The 17181-nt window shown below is 64.4% G+C and overlaps 1 protein-coding gene across 1 annotated transcript in view; it reads right to left on the bottom strand.

Annotated features, from left to right (window-relative positions):
• Positions 1–1317: 1317 nt before the first annotated feature.
• The window catches only part of ANO1 (anoctamin 1), a 52623-nt gene continuing 36759 nt past the window's right edge, over positions 1318–17181 (bottom strand). Inside the window, exons 18-27 of the mRNA XM_040970816.1 lie at positions 16581–16782; positions 16021–16132; positions 15134–15191; positions 13052–13152; positions 11878–12023; positions 11096–11248; positions 6364–6416; positions 5759–5943; positions 2957–3062; positions 1318–1560 (exon numbers count right to left, since the gene is read on the bottom strand). Of these exons, the coding sequence (XP_040826750.1) occupies positions 1318–1560; positions 2957–3062; positions 5759–5943; positions 6364–6416; positions 11096–11248; positions 11878–12023; positions 13052–13152; positions 15134–15191; positions 16021–16132; positions 16581–16782 (1359 nt within the window). The remainder of the gene's footprint in view (positions 1561–2956; positions 3063–5758; positions 5944–6363; positions 6417–11095; positions 11249–11877; positions 12024–13051; positions 13153–15133; positions 15192–16020; positions 16133–16580; positions 16783–17181) is intronic.

Here is a 17181-nt window from a genome sequence, read left to right as displayed (position 1 = left end):
GCGTGGAGCCTGGAACCTCTGCAACAACCAGCCAGGAACGCGTCCTCCCGCACCTGCAGGGCCAGCCCTGGGCGCGTGGGGGCGGTGGCCGCAGGGGACCCCCGCGCACAGCACACACGGACAGCATGCATGCGAGAACAGCGTCGCATATTCAAATTTATTGCCATGAACACCCAGCCGCAGTCCCCTGTGGATTTGGGTACATTCACTTAAAACAAAACAAAACAAAAAAAAATGGTTTCCCATAAAAGGATTTTCGGTCATCACCTCATCTTTAATGCATTTATATACAAAACCCCGTTTGAAGCTACTTGCTGTACATGAGCACGCAGAGCACGGGAAACAGGAAGCCCTGGGCACTTGTGGCTCTGTCGCGGTGCCCGGGTCGCGGTGCCAGCGTCACGCCAGGGCGGCTGTCCCGCTCGGACCCGCCCGAGACGCGCCTTGGTCCGTGTCTCCCGTGGCTCCAGGGATTGTAGAGGGTTGGTTAGTGCAGTGGCCGCCCGTTTAGCACTCGTATAGATCATGAAGGAGACTAACGGTACAAGCTTTAAAAATGCTCATTTTCTGACAGTGGCGTGGCCGTGAGTAAAAATAGAGATAAATGTTACCAAAATAGAAGCCTTTATTCATAAAAATCTTTGGTAATAACGGCATCTTAAGTTCCTCTCAATGATATTTGCTTAGCTAAGATAATAAACTTCCACCTTTGAACTACAAAAACAAAAAAAAAAGAGGAGCCCTCAAATCCACCACAGAATTGATTTCCTATATTAAAAAAAGGCAATAAATACTCCAAAGCTCCCAGTGTGCCCCAAAGGCCAGAGGCGTTCCTTGCACTCTGAAGCCATCGGCTTCCGGAATGTTCCCAAGGCCACAGTCAGCCCCACGGCTCGGGGGTGCAGGGAGACGGGTGGGCAGGCCTCGAGGGGGCTGGCTACCCGCTCAGCCAGGGGCGCCCGCACCCACCGGGGGCTCAGGAAATCAGACGTGGCCTCCGGCTGCCCAGAGTGGCCCGGCTTCCGCCGGCAGGGGCAGCCACTTGTGTCGCCCGGCTTAGTCCTCGCTCTGCACTCCCCGCGGCCTGGCACCTGGGGGCACCGCCCTGCAGGGGACTCGCGTGGGGGGCTTGGGAAGACTTTGCTGGAACCGTCTCCGTGAATGCAGGCGCCACTGCCCCCAGACCGGCTGGCATTTTGGGACATCTTCAATACTAGAGAGAAAAAAGAAACCTCCCTGCAAGATGGCTTTGTGCAAAAACAAGGAGAAATAAACGGGAAAGAGAGGAAGGCGGCCCTACGGGAGCGGCCGTCCGGCCTACAGGGCGCTGCCGTAGTGGCCCGGGCCGCCGTCCTGGCACGCCTTGGGGCTGTGCTTGCTGCAGGGCCCGTCCCTCCTGGACTCCTCCATCCACGTGTCCAGCAGCTGCTGCTTGCCCTGCTCCTCCCGCATGTACAGTTCCACCATGAGCGCCTTCTCCTTGTGGATCTGCTGGCTGATGTCCTTGGGGATGTCCGGGATCACCCAGTCCACGAAGTCGCTCATGAACATGACCAGGTTCTGGGGAAGGGGAGAGGTGTCACCCACCGGCTGGGAAGGTCTGGGCGACGCGCCCACCTGGCTCACCAGCCCGCCCTGCCCCCACTCCGCAGCAGTCTCTGGGTTTCTGTCCGCCTGCCGTTGCTCGACCACCCTGAAATCCCCCAGCTCGTCCCAACCTCCCTGCTGGGTGGAGCGTCATCCCATCATTGCCTGGCCTCGTGACCTCAGTCATACCCTTTGACCTCTCGGGGCCTCAGCTTCCCAGTGTTAGCTATACCAGGAACTACCCAGAAGGCGTTCTGCAAATGTGCTTTTTGAAAACGACTTATTTATTTGAAAGGGGGAGGGGTGGTAAGGCGGAGAGGGACTTCCCTCCTGCTGGTTCACTCCGTAGGTGCCCACATTAGCTGAGGCTCGGCCAGGCTGTGCCCAGGGGCCTGGACCCAGGGCCTCCGACCATCGCCTACTGACTCCCAGGCCATTAGCAGGGAGCTGGGTGGCACGCAGGCACCCCTGGGACGGTGTAGCCTGCTGCAGCCCAGCACCCATGTCTGTGTCGATCCTTCCAATTCCCTGACCCCGGGGAATGGGGAGATACGGGGATGGCGAGTCCCTTGGCCAGGAGCCGGAACACGAGACAGCCGGGACCCCATCAGCAATTATGGTTTCCCAGAACGGGCCTCCCAAGTGGGAACAGGGGCCCTGTTGGGGTGTGTGATGTCTGAGCCACCTCCCTGGCTCCCCTGTGGGGTCGCAGGAAGTCCCACTCCTCAGCAGGACAGAAGCGACACGGGGAGGAGTCGCCTAAGTCTCACTGTTGCTGACCTGCCCAGTGAGTGACCGTTACCACCCGTGCAGAGCAGCCTGCTGTCCCTCCGTCCCCCTGGCTGCTCAGCTCACCACTGCCGGGCTCTGCCCGCCGACTGGGCACACTCTGGGGTAACCGTGGGTCAACGGAGGCCAGTCCTGACCGAGGCCCCTGCGGCCTGTGGCTGACCCTGGACACCCGTCGCAGGGATGAGCACGCGGGGCCAGCAGAGGACAAGAGGACAGCCAGTGTTCTCAGGTCCTGCTTGCCACGAACGTGCACCTGTAAGGCAGCAGGTGCTGGCCCGTCCACTCGGGTCCCTGCACGTACACGGAAGACCTGGGTCAAGTCCCAGACTCCCAGCTCTGGCCTGGCCCCACCCTGCCTGCCGCGGGTTTCTGGAGTGAACCAGCAGAGAGATCTCGCTTGTGCCTCGAATATCAATGTTCAATGGCATCGATTAGATACTAAACTCGCTTGCCCTGAAGGAAGCCGGCTCCTGAGTTCCCACGCTCGCTGGCACCCGCGTCGGACTTGCCTCCCCTGCCCTTGGTGTCCCAGAGCAAGTCCACCGGTTCCTGGTTGGGCCCCCCCTTGGCACCTCACCTGGAAGACAATGACAAAAGCCAGGCGAGCTGCGAGGACGGCCCAGAAATCCTTGGAAATGTCGTACTTGTGTTCCGACCATGGGGGCTCGCGGTAGTCCTTGTACCTGCAAAGAGACAGCAGGGAGTGGGGGCACAGCTCCCGCCCGCCTTGGGCGAGACCAGTGCCACCAGCACCAGGTGCTCCAGGTAGCAGAGTTGGCCAGATAGGTGGTCACACCAAGGGGTGCCCTGATGTGGGCTGGATGGCCCGGCCCAGCCTGCTCACACTTCCGGCAGTTCCAGGGGGTGGGAACTGGGCAGGACCCACCCTGGGCTGCACAGACCCCGTGGGACGGCCTGCAAAACCCAGAGAGCCGGGGGTACTGCTGCCCATGCCCACCCGTGCCTGCCCCGTCCCCTCCCTTCCTCCAGCCACTTCATCATCACCTCCTAAGCCCTCAGCCAGATCCACGTGCCCACTGGGTGTGACCAGCTCACAAGCGGCCGACACACCTCCTGCCCAGAAGCCCAGAGCGCCTTGGAGTGGACCCGCCCACCTGGGGTCCCTCCCATGCTCCCGACTACCAGGAATGCCACTCGGCCAGGCAGCGCTGGCATTGGAGGTCCTGGCACTCACCTGCGAGTGTGTCTGGCTGAGCGCTAAGAGGTCAGATGTGGGGTAAGGCCGGGCGAGGAGGCTCTAGGGACCCAGTCCTGACCCATGGCCCAGGTGCACACACCCCACAGGGGCTGGCACCTTGCTGTGTGTCCCTGGGCGACCGCACGACCCCTCTGGACCTCTGTGTGGCATCCCTCCCCTCCCTTCCTTCCTCGTGTTGCCAGCATTCACTGAGCCCTTCCTATGAGCCACACGATGGGTGGAGATTGGGGAGCGCGCCCCTCGCCCCCTGGAGGCTTGGAGGAATCTACCTGCAGCCCAGGAGAGCCTGTCCAGGGCTAAGCTGCCTGGCCCCCAGGCAGAGCCAGGCCGGCACTGTGCGTCTGCGCCGTGCGAATGGCAGCAAGCACCTGTGTTCTCCCGGTGGCTGAAGCCCCACACCTGTGCCTCCCTGGCCTCCCCCCGCTCTCAGGACCCGCTGGCTGGGCATCCTGGAGAATGTGTTTGGGTCATCTGGAAGAGCCCGGTGGGAGCCGGGTTCTCAGGCCACCTGTCACAGACCTTCTCTCTCCCCTCCTTCTGTCCCCGAGGGTGGGAGGCCTGTCTGATGTACGTGGCAGTGACAGCTCTGCGAAGGCCGCCTCTGTCCCGCCCCACCCCGGGCCGGCTGTGTGCTGCTGTTCTGGGAGGTGCTTGGGCAGTGCGTGGCTGCCGTGGGCAGGGGGCTCACGAGCCCTGCAGTGCAAGGTCACGGCCATGGGATGGTTGCGAAGGCCTGGCTGGAACCCCAGCTTGGGGACCAGTACTGCGGCACAGCCGGCTAAGTGGCCATCTTCAACACTGTACTTTACAGGCTGCTCTGCCTCCAGTCCAGCTTCCTGCTGAAGCTCCTGGGAAGGCAGCCAGGGACGGCCCAAGGACTCAGGCCCCTGTTACCCAGTGCGAGGCCTGCGTGGAGCTCCTGGCTTTGGCTGGCTCCAACCCTGACCATTGTGGCTCCTGGAACAGTGAACTAGGGGATGGAGATCGTCTCTCTCCCTGCCACAAACCAAACTCCAGCCTAGGAAGGGGTGCGGGGAGACGCACAGTGATGTCCCCACAGGCTCCCCCTCCCCACCCAGGGCCTGGGAACCAGCAATTGGGCTTGTTGCTGCCAGGTGTGGCTGGCCCCTTCCCTGTGGGTATGCATAAGGGTGATCTTTCAGTAGAATGACCAATTGTTCTGGTTCTTTCCAGACCTTAGTCACTCTTCTAAAACTCAGCACTGGGTAAATACACGAAGCCCTTGATCAACTGTGACAGCTGGAGAGGGCAGGCCGATGGGCAGGTGCAGTGGCGCTCTGCCCCGGGACGGCAGCAACCGCTCCCCGCCAGCTCCCTTGTCACCTGCCAGCCCCTCCTCACCCCCAACTCCCCTTTGCACCCTGAACACTCCAGGACAAGCGTGGCCGACAGGACAGCACCTAGCTGGGACCCTCCCTTTCGCCCGGCTTGCCGGCACGTACTATGTCTGTGACCCTGTGCCCTGCACTGAGGCCCCCGGATGGGCAGCAGGGACCGTGTTGGCCACTCCCAAGTGTCCACACTTTGCGCAGGCCAGGAAGGTCAAGGTCAGCCCCAGGTTCTGGCCCTCGCTCCTTGCCCAGGCAGAGTCCTGTGGCTCCCGGCTGGGCAGGGCAGCTGTGATTGTGGCCATGGAGATGACCATGAGTGAGAGTGGCTGCTGGCATCCCACAGGCCCGGGGCCTCAGATGCCTGCTGCCTCTGTCTGTCCAGCTGCATTTTTTCCAGAGGATTCTCCCAACTCTCTCTGTTCGCATCAGCAGCCCTCGGCCCAGGCCTGGCCAACGCACAGCCCCCGGCCTCTGGCACCAACATCTGGCATAACTCGGGAGCAAAGACGTCCGTGGGCAAGAGGTGTCTTCCCTCTAGGCTGAGGGGCAGGACCGCTGGGAGACGCTTTCTGCCCGCTGGACATGGAGAGAAGTGACGCCGAGGGGCTGGGCTGGAGCAGGACCTGCTGGCTTCTGCTAGAGCACAGGCAGGTCGAGCCATGCCTGAAGCACCTGACACCCAGCGGCTGCCTGACGGGGGAGTGGGTAGAATTAGCGGCCCCCTCCTCTGCCGCCACCACAGCTGCCTAGCTCGGTGTGAGTCGTGCCTCTGGGTCCCCGGCTCAGAGCAGGGGAGCCGGGGCCGTACCTGCAGATTTGCACCTCGTAGCCCAGGTCCAGGGGGTCGTTGGGGGCGGTGCCATTCTGGAAGTCACTGACGTTGAAGGATGACAGCGTGTGGTTGATGAAGCCGTGCATGGTCCCGTTCTGACTGTACATGTACAGGTACACGAGGCGTGGGATGAAGTCGGACGTAAACGAGATCACGAAGGCCTGTGGGCAGACCACGCACAGGCCGGTGGACACGCGGTGCGGCGTGGCTCGGGGCCTCGGCACGCTGAGAGGGAGCCCCGGGGAGAGGCCCAGATGCCAGGACGGGGTGTCTGCTGGCTGCCTGGGGCCAGCCCCCTCGCCTCGCCGTGCGTGCCTGGTTCCCTCAGACTGGCCAAAGCAGAGGGCACGACTGGGCCATCTCTGAGGGCACACAGTGGGCACCTGACACCCAGCGGCTGCCCCTTACGTGGCTGTGTGGCCACGGTGACTTTCTGACCTCTCTGTGCCTGGGATGGATGGAGACAACCCAGGCTCTGCATGGAGCAGCCCAGTAGGGAGGAGGGCCGGGCCCAGCTCCTCCTCCCAGGGCCCCGCCCACTCGTGGCTCCTCCTCCAGGGCCCCGCCCACCCGTCACTCACATTGATGATGACGGCAAGCTTCCCGACGCCCCGGAGGATGTTGTACCAGATCCCTGTGGGGAGAAGCGAGCACAGCTGTAAGGGTCCCCCTGTGAGCCAACGGGAGTGTGGAGACCGCTGTCCCCCAGGCCCCGTGCAGGCTGCCTGCCACCCGTGGGCATCGGCCGCCTTGTCCCCATCTCCCAGGTCCTGTGCAGGCTGCCTGCCACCCGTGGGCACGGGCCGCCTTGTCCCCAGCCCCCAGGCCCCGTGCAGGCTGCCTGCCACCCGTGGGCATCGGCCGCCTTGTCCCCAGCCCCCAGGCCCCGTGCAGGCTGCCTGCCACCCGTGGGCATCGGCCGCCTTGTCCCCAGCCCCCAGGCCCCGTGCAGGCTGCCTGCCACCCGTGGGCACGGGCCGCCTTGTCCCCAGCCCCCAGGCCCCGTGCAGGCTGCCTGCCACCCGTGGGCACGGGCCGCCTTGTCCCCAGCCCCCAGGCCCCGTGCAGGCTGCCTGCCACCCGTGGGCACGGGCCGCCTTGTCCCCAGCCCCAGGCCCGTGCAGGCTGCCTGCCACCCGTGGGCACGGGCCGCCTTGTCCCCAGCCCCCAGGCCCCGTGCAGGCTGCCTGCCACCCGTGGGCATCGGCCGCCTTGTCCCCAGCCCCCAGGCCCCGTGCAGGCTGCCTGCCACCCGTGGGCACGGGCCGCCTTGTCCCCAGCCCCCAGGCCCCGTGCAGGCTGCCTGCCACCCGTGGGCACGGGCCGCCTTGTCCCCAGCCCCCAGGCCCCGTGCAGGCTGCCTGCCACCCGTGGGCACGGGCCGCCTTGTCCCCAGCCCCCAGGCCCCGTGCAGGCTGCCTGCCACCCGTGGGCACGGGCCGCCTTGTCCCCAGCCCCCAGGCCCGTGCAGGCTGCCTGCCACCCGTGGGCATCGGCCGCCTTGTCCCCAGCCCCCAGGCCCTGTGCAGGCTGCCTGCCACCCGTGGGCACGGGCTGCCTTGTCCCCAGCCCCCAGGCCCCGTGCAGGCTGCCTGCCACCCGTGGGCACAGGCCCGCTATGCACCCTAAGCAGGCTTCTTGACCACCAACCTGTCCCTGCAGGCCTGGCCACGTCTCCTTACCCAGAGCCGAGTCTGAGATGAGCAAGACCTGGGTGTCCCGATGGACAAGCTGGGCGGTGAGCCCAATGCTGCGTCAGTGGTCAGGGGTCAGAAATGGCTGCTTCGGGCAACCCCCACAGCCATCTCCCACTCTGCCTTCTCTGTCGGTATCCCACACGGAGAGCCCCGTGGGGATCCCAGGCCCCACGGTGCAGCCTGGCTGCTCAATGACTGCGTGTCCCTGGGTTGCTGCTACTCCAAAACGAGGGTGATGAGGTTTGGGGGTGTGCCACATGGGTGCCCTGCACACAGCACTGTGCATGGCAGCCCCATCCCACATTCCAGACTCCTGTTGCCGGCTGCTGGCCAGCATGGCCGCCAACCAGCTGACCGCAGCCTCAGCCCCCTGTCTAGAGAAATATTCATCCTGGGGCCAATGCGATGGCTCAACAAGCTAGTCCTCTATCAGCAGTGCCGGCATCCCATGCGGCACTGGTTCTAGTCCTGGCGATTCCATTTCCTGTTCAGCTCCCTGTTTATGACCTGGGAAAGCAGCAGAGGAGGGAAGATGGCCCAAGGCCTTGGGCTTCTGTACCTGCGTGGAAGTCCAGGAAGAGGCTCCTGGCTCTGGATTGCACACACTCTGGGCGTGCCAGGGGCCCACCACCTTTGTTCCTGCTTCCTGAAGGAGTGTTTCTAACCACCCACTTCCAAGGACAGGATGGGAGGTTTCTGGGCAGATCTGAAGTCCACGGGACGAGGGAGCAGTGGTCAGGGTGCCCTCCTCTCTACTGGGCTGCACACCGTGGCACCTGCTGGCCAAAGTGTGGCAGGGCAGGCCCTGAAGCTGAGAGTGGGTGCTTGGGCCTCAGGAGCTGGGAACTCACCACCGTGACCTCAGGCTGCAGCTGCTCCTCTGAGGCCACGATAGTGGCACCAAGGGTCCTGTGCCATGGCCCATCTCCCTCTCGCCACCCAGGTAGGCCCAGGAGGGCACAGGTACCAGGATGCATTGCAGTCCTGTCTGTTCGGGCACCTGCCCAGGGGCCCTGCCCTGCACGCATCAGGGGAGGAACACAAAAGCCTCTTGAGCACAAGGTCATGGTGAAGGGGCCCCACGCCCAGCCATGTGGAAGAGCAAGGCCGGATGCAGCCTTCTCCGCCAGGCCAGCAGGAAGCCAGAAATCAGCGGCTGATTCAGGACAACCACGCAAGACTCGGGGGCCATGGGCAGCTGGACACACCCTTGAGGTGCCCATGGAAGCCCCTCTGGCAGCAGGGGCTAGGGCAGCTAGGTGGCCATGGCACCGGCCCCTGCTGTCCCTGGTGGGGCTCCAGGTTTCCAGCTGCCACTGCGTGGGGACAGTCAACAACTCCCGCAGCTGTGGACACCAAAACAAACAGCGGCTGTGGGCTGGGCGGGGCTGCGGGGCTTGGGAGAATGGGCCCTTTGTGGAGTGGGAAGTGTGCTGGGAGGGCTGCTGAGGCCAGGCCTGTCCACTGCCCGGCCGTCTCAGGGGTGCGGCATGCCTACGATGTCTGCTGGCAGCTGCTCCACTCTCGGGGATCTCAGCCTCTCCAGTGACGGGGGCCTTGGTCTGCCGAGCTGCAGGATGGGGCTGGAGGCTTCTCTGGGCAGTACCTGGATGACCCACGAGGCTGAAGCCCTGGGGACACTGCTCAGGCTGGACGCAGCATCTGGGCCTCCGAGCAGGGCGTGGGACCAGGACCCTGGAGGGCGACTTGGTCTTGCTCCTGGCAGCGGCTGTGTGAGTGACAGGGCCCCTCAAAGGGCACCTGGAAGATGCCCTGGAGAAAAACTCGGCCAGGATTTTTAGCGCCTGAAAGAAGTGCTGATTTCCTTGTTTCCACAAGCCTCCTGGAGTCCCCATGTGCACGGCCAGCCCCGGCCCTGCAGGCCCCCAGCCTGCCTCCGCTGAGCCGCCTTCAACACGGCACGCACAGCACTCAACCTCCCAGCAAGGATGGGGTCTCTGAAGCCACACCCCAACAAACAGGCCTCACGAGAGGCAGGGAAGGCGGGGGTGGGGCGCCAACGGTGACTTTGGGCAGGCAGCAGTCCTCGGACATTTGGCAGCAAAACCTCATGGGACATCGGGACAGAGTGTGTCAGCACAAGCCCTGGAGCCCAGGAAAGAGGGGGCGGAGCCAAGTGCCCAGCCCAGGGGAGATCTCGGACAAGAGGGCTCAGGTTCAGCTGCACTGTGTCTGACCCACAGAGACCACGCACTGCACTGTGTCTGACCCACAGAGACCACGCACTGCACTGTGTCTGACCCACAGAGACCACGCACTGCACTGTGTCTGACCTGCACAGACCACGCACTGCACTGTGTCTGACCCACAGAGACCACGCACTGCACTGTGTCTGACCTGAGCAGACCACGCACTGCACTGTGTCTGACCCACAGAGACCACGCACTGCACTGTGTCTGACCCACAGAGACCACGCACTGCACTGTGTCTGACCCGCACAGACCACGCACTGCACTGTGTCTGACCTGAGCAGACCACGCACTGCACTGTGTCTGACCTGCACAGACCACGCACTGCACTGTGTCTGACATACACAGACCACGCACTGCACTGTGTCTGACATACACAGACCACGCACTGCACTGTGTCTGACCCACAGAGACCACGCACTGCACTGTGTCTGACCTGAGCAGACCACGCACTGCACTGTGTCTGACCTGAGCAGACCACGCACTGCACTGTGTCTGACCCGCAGAGACCACGCACTGCACTGTGTCTGACCTGAGCAGACCACGCACTGCACTGTGTCTGACCTGCACAGACCACGCACTGCTCTGTGTCTCACTTGTGGCGATGGAGCTGTAATGGACTTGGCCATCACGAGTGGGCATGGCCATCACTAGCAGTGGTAGCCATCACTGGCATATGGAGGTGTTGCCACTAGAGGCCGCTGTGGCCCAAGGAGCTCCCAGGCCAGAATTGCTAAACCCAAGGAGAGGTTTGCCAACCAGGATGACCCAGGTGCCCTAGACTGGAGCGGCAACTGGAGGGGCTGGTGCAGCCCCCACATTGCAAGATCAAGCCCACCCCAGCACTCGGATCAAAGGACAGAAGCTGCTCCCTGTGAAATTCTGTCTTCTGCTGGCTCCGAGGATGGGTACAGAGGTGCCGTTTTTAGCTACAGCTGTGTGGAATGTGAGACAAAGTGGCCGCGTGTCCTTGTCACCCTGGACACCTGGTCCCTGTTTGCTGAGAACCGGCTCTCACTGGTCTCCCATGTTCTTGTCCCTTACCGGCCCAGGACAGAGGCCCACAACCCCACAGCACACCTACCCCATTAGCACCTGCTACAAAGTTCCTTCCGTACCACCCCTTCCCACAGAGCAGGTGCCTGGGGGGCAGGGGCTGACCAAGTTCATGGAGCAAGCGCCCCTGGAGGTCAGGGGTCAGGGGTCAGGGCAGACTGAGTCCTGGATTTGAGCTTGACCTCTATCGGCATGCCTGCCCATCCTTCTACAAAGGGGGCTCCTCCTCCCGGTCCTGTCGAGTGACGCTCACTGGTCGCCTGACGAGGGATGCACTTGCTGGCCAGCCCCAGTTCCCTCCTCACTCTGCGCCCTGGGGGCGGCAGCCACCTGGCCCGCCCATCGCTCACCGATGTCCTTGGCCCTGACCGCCACGGGCCTGCGGAGCTCAGTGACGAACTTCTTGGCGTCCAGGCGGATCTCGATGATGTTGTTGAGCAGTGCGAAGAGCGGGGCCAGGGGAAAGGACGCCACGAACAAAGTGACAAAGCCAAACTGGATGACTGCGGGGAGAGCGGGGTCGCGGGTCAGCAGCAGGCCAGACGGAACCCTGGGCCCACCTGCAGCTGCCGGCCCCCTGAGTGCCAGGTGAGCCCTCCTCTTGAGAGCTGATGCCACACATCGTCAAGTCTGCGGCTTGCCCCTCTACAGGGCTTCCTGTGGGCCAGCTGGGAGACCCCCGGTCCCGGGGTATACTGCAGCCAGCGGGCGAAGCCAGCTCGGGTTCACTCCTGGCAGTGCCCGGCTGAGCAGTGGATGGGGGTAGCCGTGATTCAGCGGATGGTGGAGACCTCAGCTTGCGTTTCATCCCAGTGAGAGCAGAACAGAGCAGGCGCAGGGCCCAAGGCCCTCCTCTTCCACGCGCAGGCAGGGGCTGGACGCCCGACAGCCTGGACAGAGCTCAGGGCCCACGGACGGAAATGCCCGAGACCACGTGGAGCAGAGCTGGGTCCACTCTCCCAGGCCCATCGGCCCCACGCGTGCCCAGCTCCAACCTCACGGAGACCAGGCCAGGGCTTGGGACGCTGGATGGAGGCCCCCCTGTGGCGGCTGCTGTCCACCTGGGCTGTTCCGGGGCGGGGCTGCCGGGAAGCCCCTCCTCCCTCCCACGCGCGCCCGAGCCCCCACGTACTCATCTCCATGTACTCGGGCGTGAGGCCGGCGAAGGGCTCCAGGTTGTAATCGACCTCGTAACGCTGCTTCTTCTTCACGCCCTCCTCGGGGGCCGGGGGCCTCTGCCGCCTCAGCTTGAGGTAGCGGATGAGTTTCTTCATTTTCCTGGAAGACGCACGAGGTCCGGGGGTGAGGCTGGCGGCGAGGCCAGCGCCCCAGGCCGGGTTTCTGGCATTCCGCGCTCTGTCCGACAGGCAGGGCCCAGGCGTGAAGGCAGCCCTGCTGCGGAGGCCAGCAGGTGCAGGAGGGCCAAGGGAGGGTCTGAGGGTCTGAGGCCCTGCCCACGTGGGTGCTTGGGGACACGAGACCAGCAAGTCCCTGACCCCAGGGTGCTGCTGCCTCTAGGGAGCAGGCATGGGACCTGGATATCCAAAGGGGGAACCCCCAAATTCCACCTGCCGATGGCGAGGTTCGGTTTGCTAATCTGCATCTTCAGGTAGCTTGGGGTAGGGGGTCTCCCCAGCTTCATCCTAGTCCCTCGTCTATAGTGGGTGGCCTCCCCCCCCCCATGCTCGCCACCTCCCTGTTCCCGGGGCGCCCACTCACCCACATGCAGACCATCCCAGGAATACCCCAGGCCTTGCCCACCCCCTCCCTGGCCCCAGCTCCGTAGGTGCGCCCCTCCTTGCCCAGCCCTCCCAGGCCCCGGCCCCGGCCCCGCAGGTGCACCCCTCCTTGCCCAGCCCTCCCTGGCCCCGGCCTCGCAGGTGCACCCCTCCTTGCCCAGCCCTCCCTGGCCCCGGCCCCGCAGGTGCACCCCTCCTTGCCCAGCCCTCCCTGGCCCTGGCCCCGCAGGTGCACCCCTCCTTGCCCAGCCCTCCCCGGCCCCGCAGGTGCACCCCTCCTTGCCCAGCCCTCCCTGGCACCGCAGGTGAACCCCTCCTTGCCCAGCCCTCCCTGGCCCCGGCCCCGCAGGTGCACCCCTCCTTGCCCAGCCCTCCCTGGCCCCGGCCCCGCAGGTGCACCCCTCCTTGCCCAGCCCTCCCCGGCCCCGCAGGTGCACCCCTCCTTGCCCAGCCCTCCCTGGCACCGCAGGTGAACCCCTCCTTGCCCAGCCCTCCCTGGCCCCGGCCCCGCAGGTGCACCCCTCCTTGCCCTGCCCTCCCTGGCCCCAGCCCCGCAGGTGCACTCACGGAATGCCAATCTCGAACAAGTTGTTCTGAATGAGCTGCTTGCCAAGCATGATGATACTGAGCTGAATGCATAACTCCATCAGGCAGCCCCCTGGGGCGCACTGCGGGCAGAGGGCAGAGTCAGAATCGCCAGGCCCCAGCCTGGCCCCCGGCCCCTGGCACCGGCGCCTCCCTACCTGAGCCCCGGCCCCTGGCACCAGCGCCTTCCTGCCTGGCTCCCGGCCCCAGACGCTGGCGCCTCCCTAGCCAACGGGGCCCTGGGCCGGCACCTCCCTGCCAAAGGGTCCCTCAGCCACAACAGCTGTTTGAGTCAGGCAAGGTTGTCTTGGAGCAAGGCGCCTGAGCTAATGACTGGCACCTTTGGCAGAAAGGAGCACCCACAGGTGCAGAGGGAGTAGCAGAGGCTGGCAGGCACAGAAAGAAGCACCGAGCTTTCCACAGCCACAGGGACAGGCCCTGCGGACAGCTCAGCTTGGGACCGCTGGCCTCCGCCTGAACAAACACTTGCCATTTCGGTTTATTTTCTTAAGGATTTATTTTAATATAAAGAGCTGCCATGGCTGGAGCAGGAACCAGGAACTCTCACACAGCTGGCAGGGCCCTGAGGACCCCAGCCGCCGCCTGCTGCCTTTGCAGGCGTGTTAGCGGGAGCTGGAGCGGGGTGGAGCTGCCGGCCCCATCTCCCGGTGGTGGTCACAGCTGGAGCAGGAATCAGGGTTCCAAGGACTGTGTCGGGGGGAGACGGGCACTCTGCCAGGGAGTGGGCATGCTGGGCTGCACGGCCCCGGCTGCCTGTCCACAGGCTGTGGCCCTGGCAGGTAGCCCCATGACAAGGCTTCCCGTTTCAAGGCCTTCAATGCCCAGCTCTCCGTGGGTGTGAGCCATCTTGGGCCAGGCATGGGGCAGGCAGGGGACAGCTCAGCACTTTTCCAGGCAAGCAGTTTAGCTCGTCTGAAGCCCAAGAAACTCGAGAAGCTGTGTGGTGGCCGCTCCCCAAGACTTCACGGAAAATGGATGAAACGATACATGCATTTCAGTAGAAAAAAAATTTAAATATAGCTGCAGTATTTTCATAACATGCTTTCTTCATTTTTCCATGAACATTTTTTTTTTTAACTTGAGGGGTAGAGAAACCCAGTGTCAGAGAGAGGCAGAGTTGTTCTGGGAGCGAGTGGGGGTGGCACTCACCCGCCAGCTTCCTCCCCACATGTCTGCGGCAGCCGGGGCTGGGTCCCGGTCAAAGCTGGGTCTCCCTCGCGGGTGGCAATGGCCCGATGACTCCAGCCATCGAGCCATTGCTGCTCCCAGGCCCTCTGCCGCCAGGAAGCGGCGAGTGGGAGCTGAGCCAGAAGCTGAGGCTTGGGAGTCTTAACCGCTCAGCTAAGCGCGGGGCCCCGCCGTGGGTTTTGCGTACATTTTCCTATTACAGTTACCAGTGCATCTGCCTGCGAGAGCCCTCATTTCCTAAACCGCAGGCAACGCCCTGGGCTGCACTCGCTCTGCATGGCATTCCAGCAGCTCTGGCGGGGCGGCCGCCTCCGTGTTGCCCAGGCACGTGGCCCCCCCCCCCATGTCATGCCTGGGGTCTGTGGACAGAGCCCACGCCTGGATGGTTAGATCTGGGTGGCACTTGGGACGGCTGGATCGCCCTGTCCCTGATGTCCACTGCGGCACACAGGAAAACCTTTCACCTTATTTTCTCAACAGTTGAAGGGAAGCCCGAGACCCAGACCACGGGCGGGTCCCCAAGAGCCTGGCCACTGGGCACAGGGAGGCACAGAGCAGGGCAGGGTGGGGCCTGGACTCGGCGGGTGCATGAGCCAGCTCCTCGGCGCTGGGAGCCAGAGAGGCTGCGGCTGCTCCCTCGGGGCCTCCTCTTGCCCAGGGCGAGGGTTCCCGGCAGCACTTGCCTTCCCTAACTCGGACGGAGCGAGCCAGGTCAGAGACCCGGGGGGACGGGGGGACGCACGGAGCTGCCAGAGAGACAGACGCGGCCTCCCTCGGCTCCCTGCACGTGGCACACAGGTGAGACAGACGCGGCCTCCCTCGGCTCCCTGCACGTGACACACAGGTGACTCTTACCTCTTCCATACGGAAGGAACGGAAGATGTACACATAGTCGCCCGGGCGCCCCACAAACCTGCAGCGATGGGGGAGATGGTCAGAGAGGGCTCAGGAGGCGCCCCCTGGGCAGAGATGTCCCTGCTTCCCCACAGCCAGACTTCGTGCCTGCACCAGCTGCCCCCTGCCCCATCCTCACTGCTCAACGATGACCACAGTGGGCCCTACGGGTGGCAGGCTCATGGGGGAGGTGGGGAAACTGGGCAAGTAGCGGGCCCAAGGCCGGGATGGGGGCTCTGCTAGCCACTGGAGTGGGATGTGTGTGCCAACTGGCAGCCCTAGGCTCCTTGCACGGGCCGTCCTGGCCCTGTACGGGGGTTGCCTCTCAGCCTCCCAGATCCTGCCCGGAGCTGTGGATGCCCTGGGGATGCTGGCCCCTGCCTGGAGCATGTGTGGACAGAAGGGCCCTTGGTGGGGTGGGGGCTGTTCCCAGACCAAAGCTGCCAGCCTCTGTGAGAAGGGTGGGCTTGTGGCAGGCTGGGGAAGGCCCCTGCACAGGCTGGGCTCCAGGACAGAGTGGTTCATCCTACTGTGAACTTAGAGCCACGGCCCTGCTGGCCAACCGCTGCACCGCTCATAGCTGCCTAGCCAGGGACTGCCCTCGCCGGACGTCAGCGGGGCAGACTGGGGTCCCTGGTGTCGGGGGACCTGCTGCTGTTGGGGGTCCCTGCCATTTGGGGTGCCTGTAGCCCAGGGTCCCCAGCAGGAGTCAGGTTCCCCCAACCTCCACCCTGCCTTGGCAGCTGGGCGAGTCCTGGTGCCAGCTCTGCCCTAGGCTTCAGGAGATGGGGCAGGGCAGGCCGTGGGGAGCCTCCCACCGGGCCAGGGTCGGGTGAGGGAATTCTTACCGGCCTTTGAAGAAAGCCACGTAAAAGATGGGGGTGTAGGAGTTGACAAACTTCAAGAGAAAAGCCTTGAAGATGAGCCTCTCCTCGAAGCTCTTCTCCGTCTTCGGGACTTCTGGAGGGAAGCAGCCAGTGAGGTCGGGAGCCAGGGTCCCCCGGGAGCACCCCAGCCGGTGCCCGCCGCCCCCACACGCTCACGGGGCAGGTGAGCCAGGGCCCGGCGCGGCACCCGCTCACGGCGCGGCACCCGCTCACGGCGCGGCACCCGCTCACGGCGCGGCACCGGCACACGGCGCGGCACCGGCACATGGCGCGGCACCAGCTCACGGCGCGGCACCGGCACACGGCGTGGCACCAGCTCACGGCGCGGCACTGGCACACGGCGTGGCACCCGCTCACGGCGCGGCACCAGCTCACGGCGCGGCACCGGCACACGGCGTGGCACCAGCTCACGGCGCGGCACTGGCACACGGCGCGGCACCCACTCACGGCGCGGCACCCGCTCACGGCGCGGCACCGGCTCACGGCGTGGCACCCACTCACGGACCGGCCGAGGCGCTCACCGATCTTGGTGAGCCACCTGGCTATGCAGCCGTACAGCTCGTCCAGCAAGATGATGACCACCAGGTTGATGATGACCGCCGTGGCCGTCACGGTGACCCGGATGTTGGAGCGCACGGACGGGGACGAGTTCATGGCCAGGGCGGCGGCTGTCGAGATCCTGTAGATGATGACCCCGAGGACGATGGCAAAGGTGACCGCTATCTGCAAGGGTGGAGGTCGCGCTGGGCTGGGAGTCTGTCCAGCACCGGCCCCTGGCCTCCCGGGCATCGCTGCAGCAGCCACCACGAAGGCCGGTGCCCACCAAGCCCCTCCTCTGGCCCCACCCAGAGCATCCCATCGACTCAGGCTGTCAGTTGCCTGGGAGACAACTTTGTTGTGTCCCTGTGTCTGTCCCTTTTAACCCGACTCAACTGGAAGTCCAGGTCCTTGTCCTGCTCTGTCCAGAGGCATGGACACCCAAACCCAGAGCTTGCTGAGGGACCTGGGATGTGTGGGGGCAGTGCAGGGAAGGCTCTGTGTGGAATGCAGCTGCCACCCATGGCTCTGGGCCCCTGGGTCCCAGGCCATCCACATGCCAGCTCCCAGGCACATGCTGGTCCC

Source organism: Ochotona curzoniae, unplaced genomic scaffold (assembly GCF_017591425.1).
Source record: "Ochotona curzoniae isolate NIBS_2020 unplaced genomic scaffold, NIBS_Ocur_1.0 scaffold_4937, whole genome shotgun sequence".
In the NCBI taxonomy this organism is placed as follows: domain Eukaryota; kingdom Metazoa; phylum Chordata; class Mammalia; order Lagomorpha; family Ochotonidae; genus Ochotona; species Ochotona curzoniae.
Note: the sequence above shows the minus strand (reverse complement) of the source record. Positions and strands in the feature narration are given on the sequence as shown.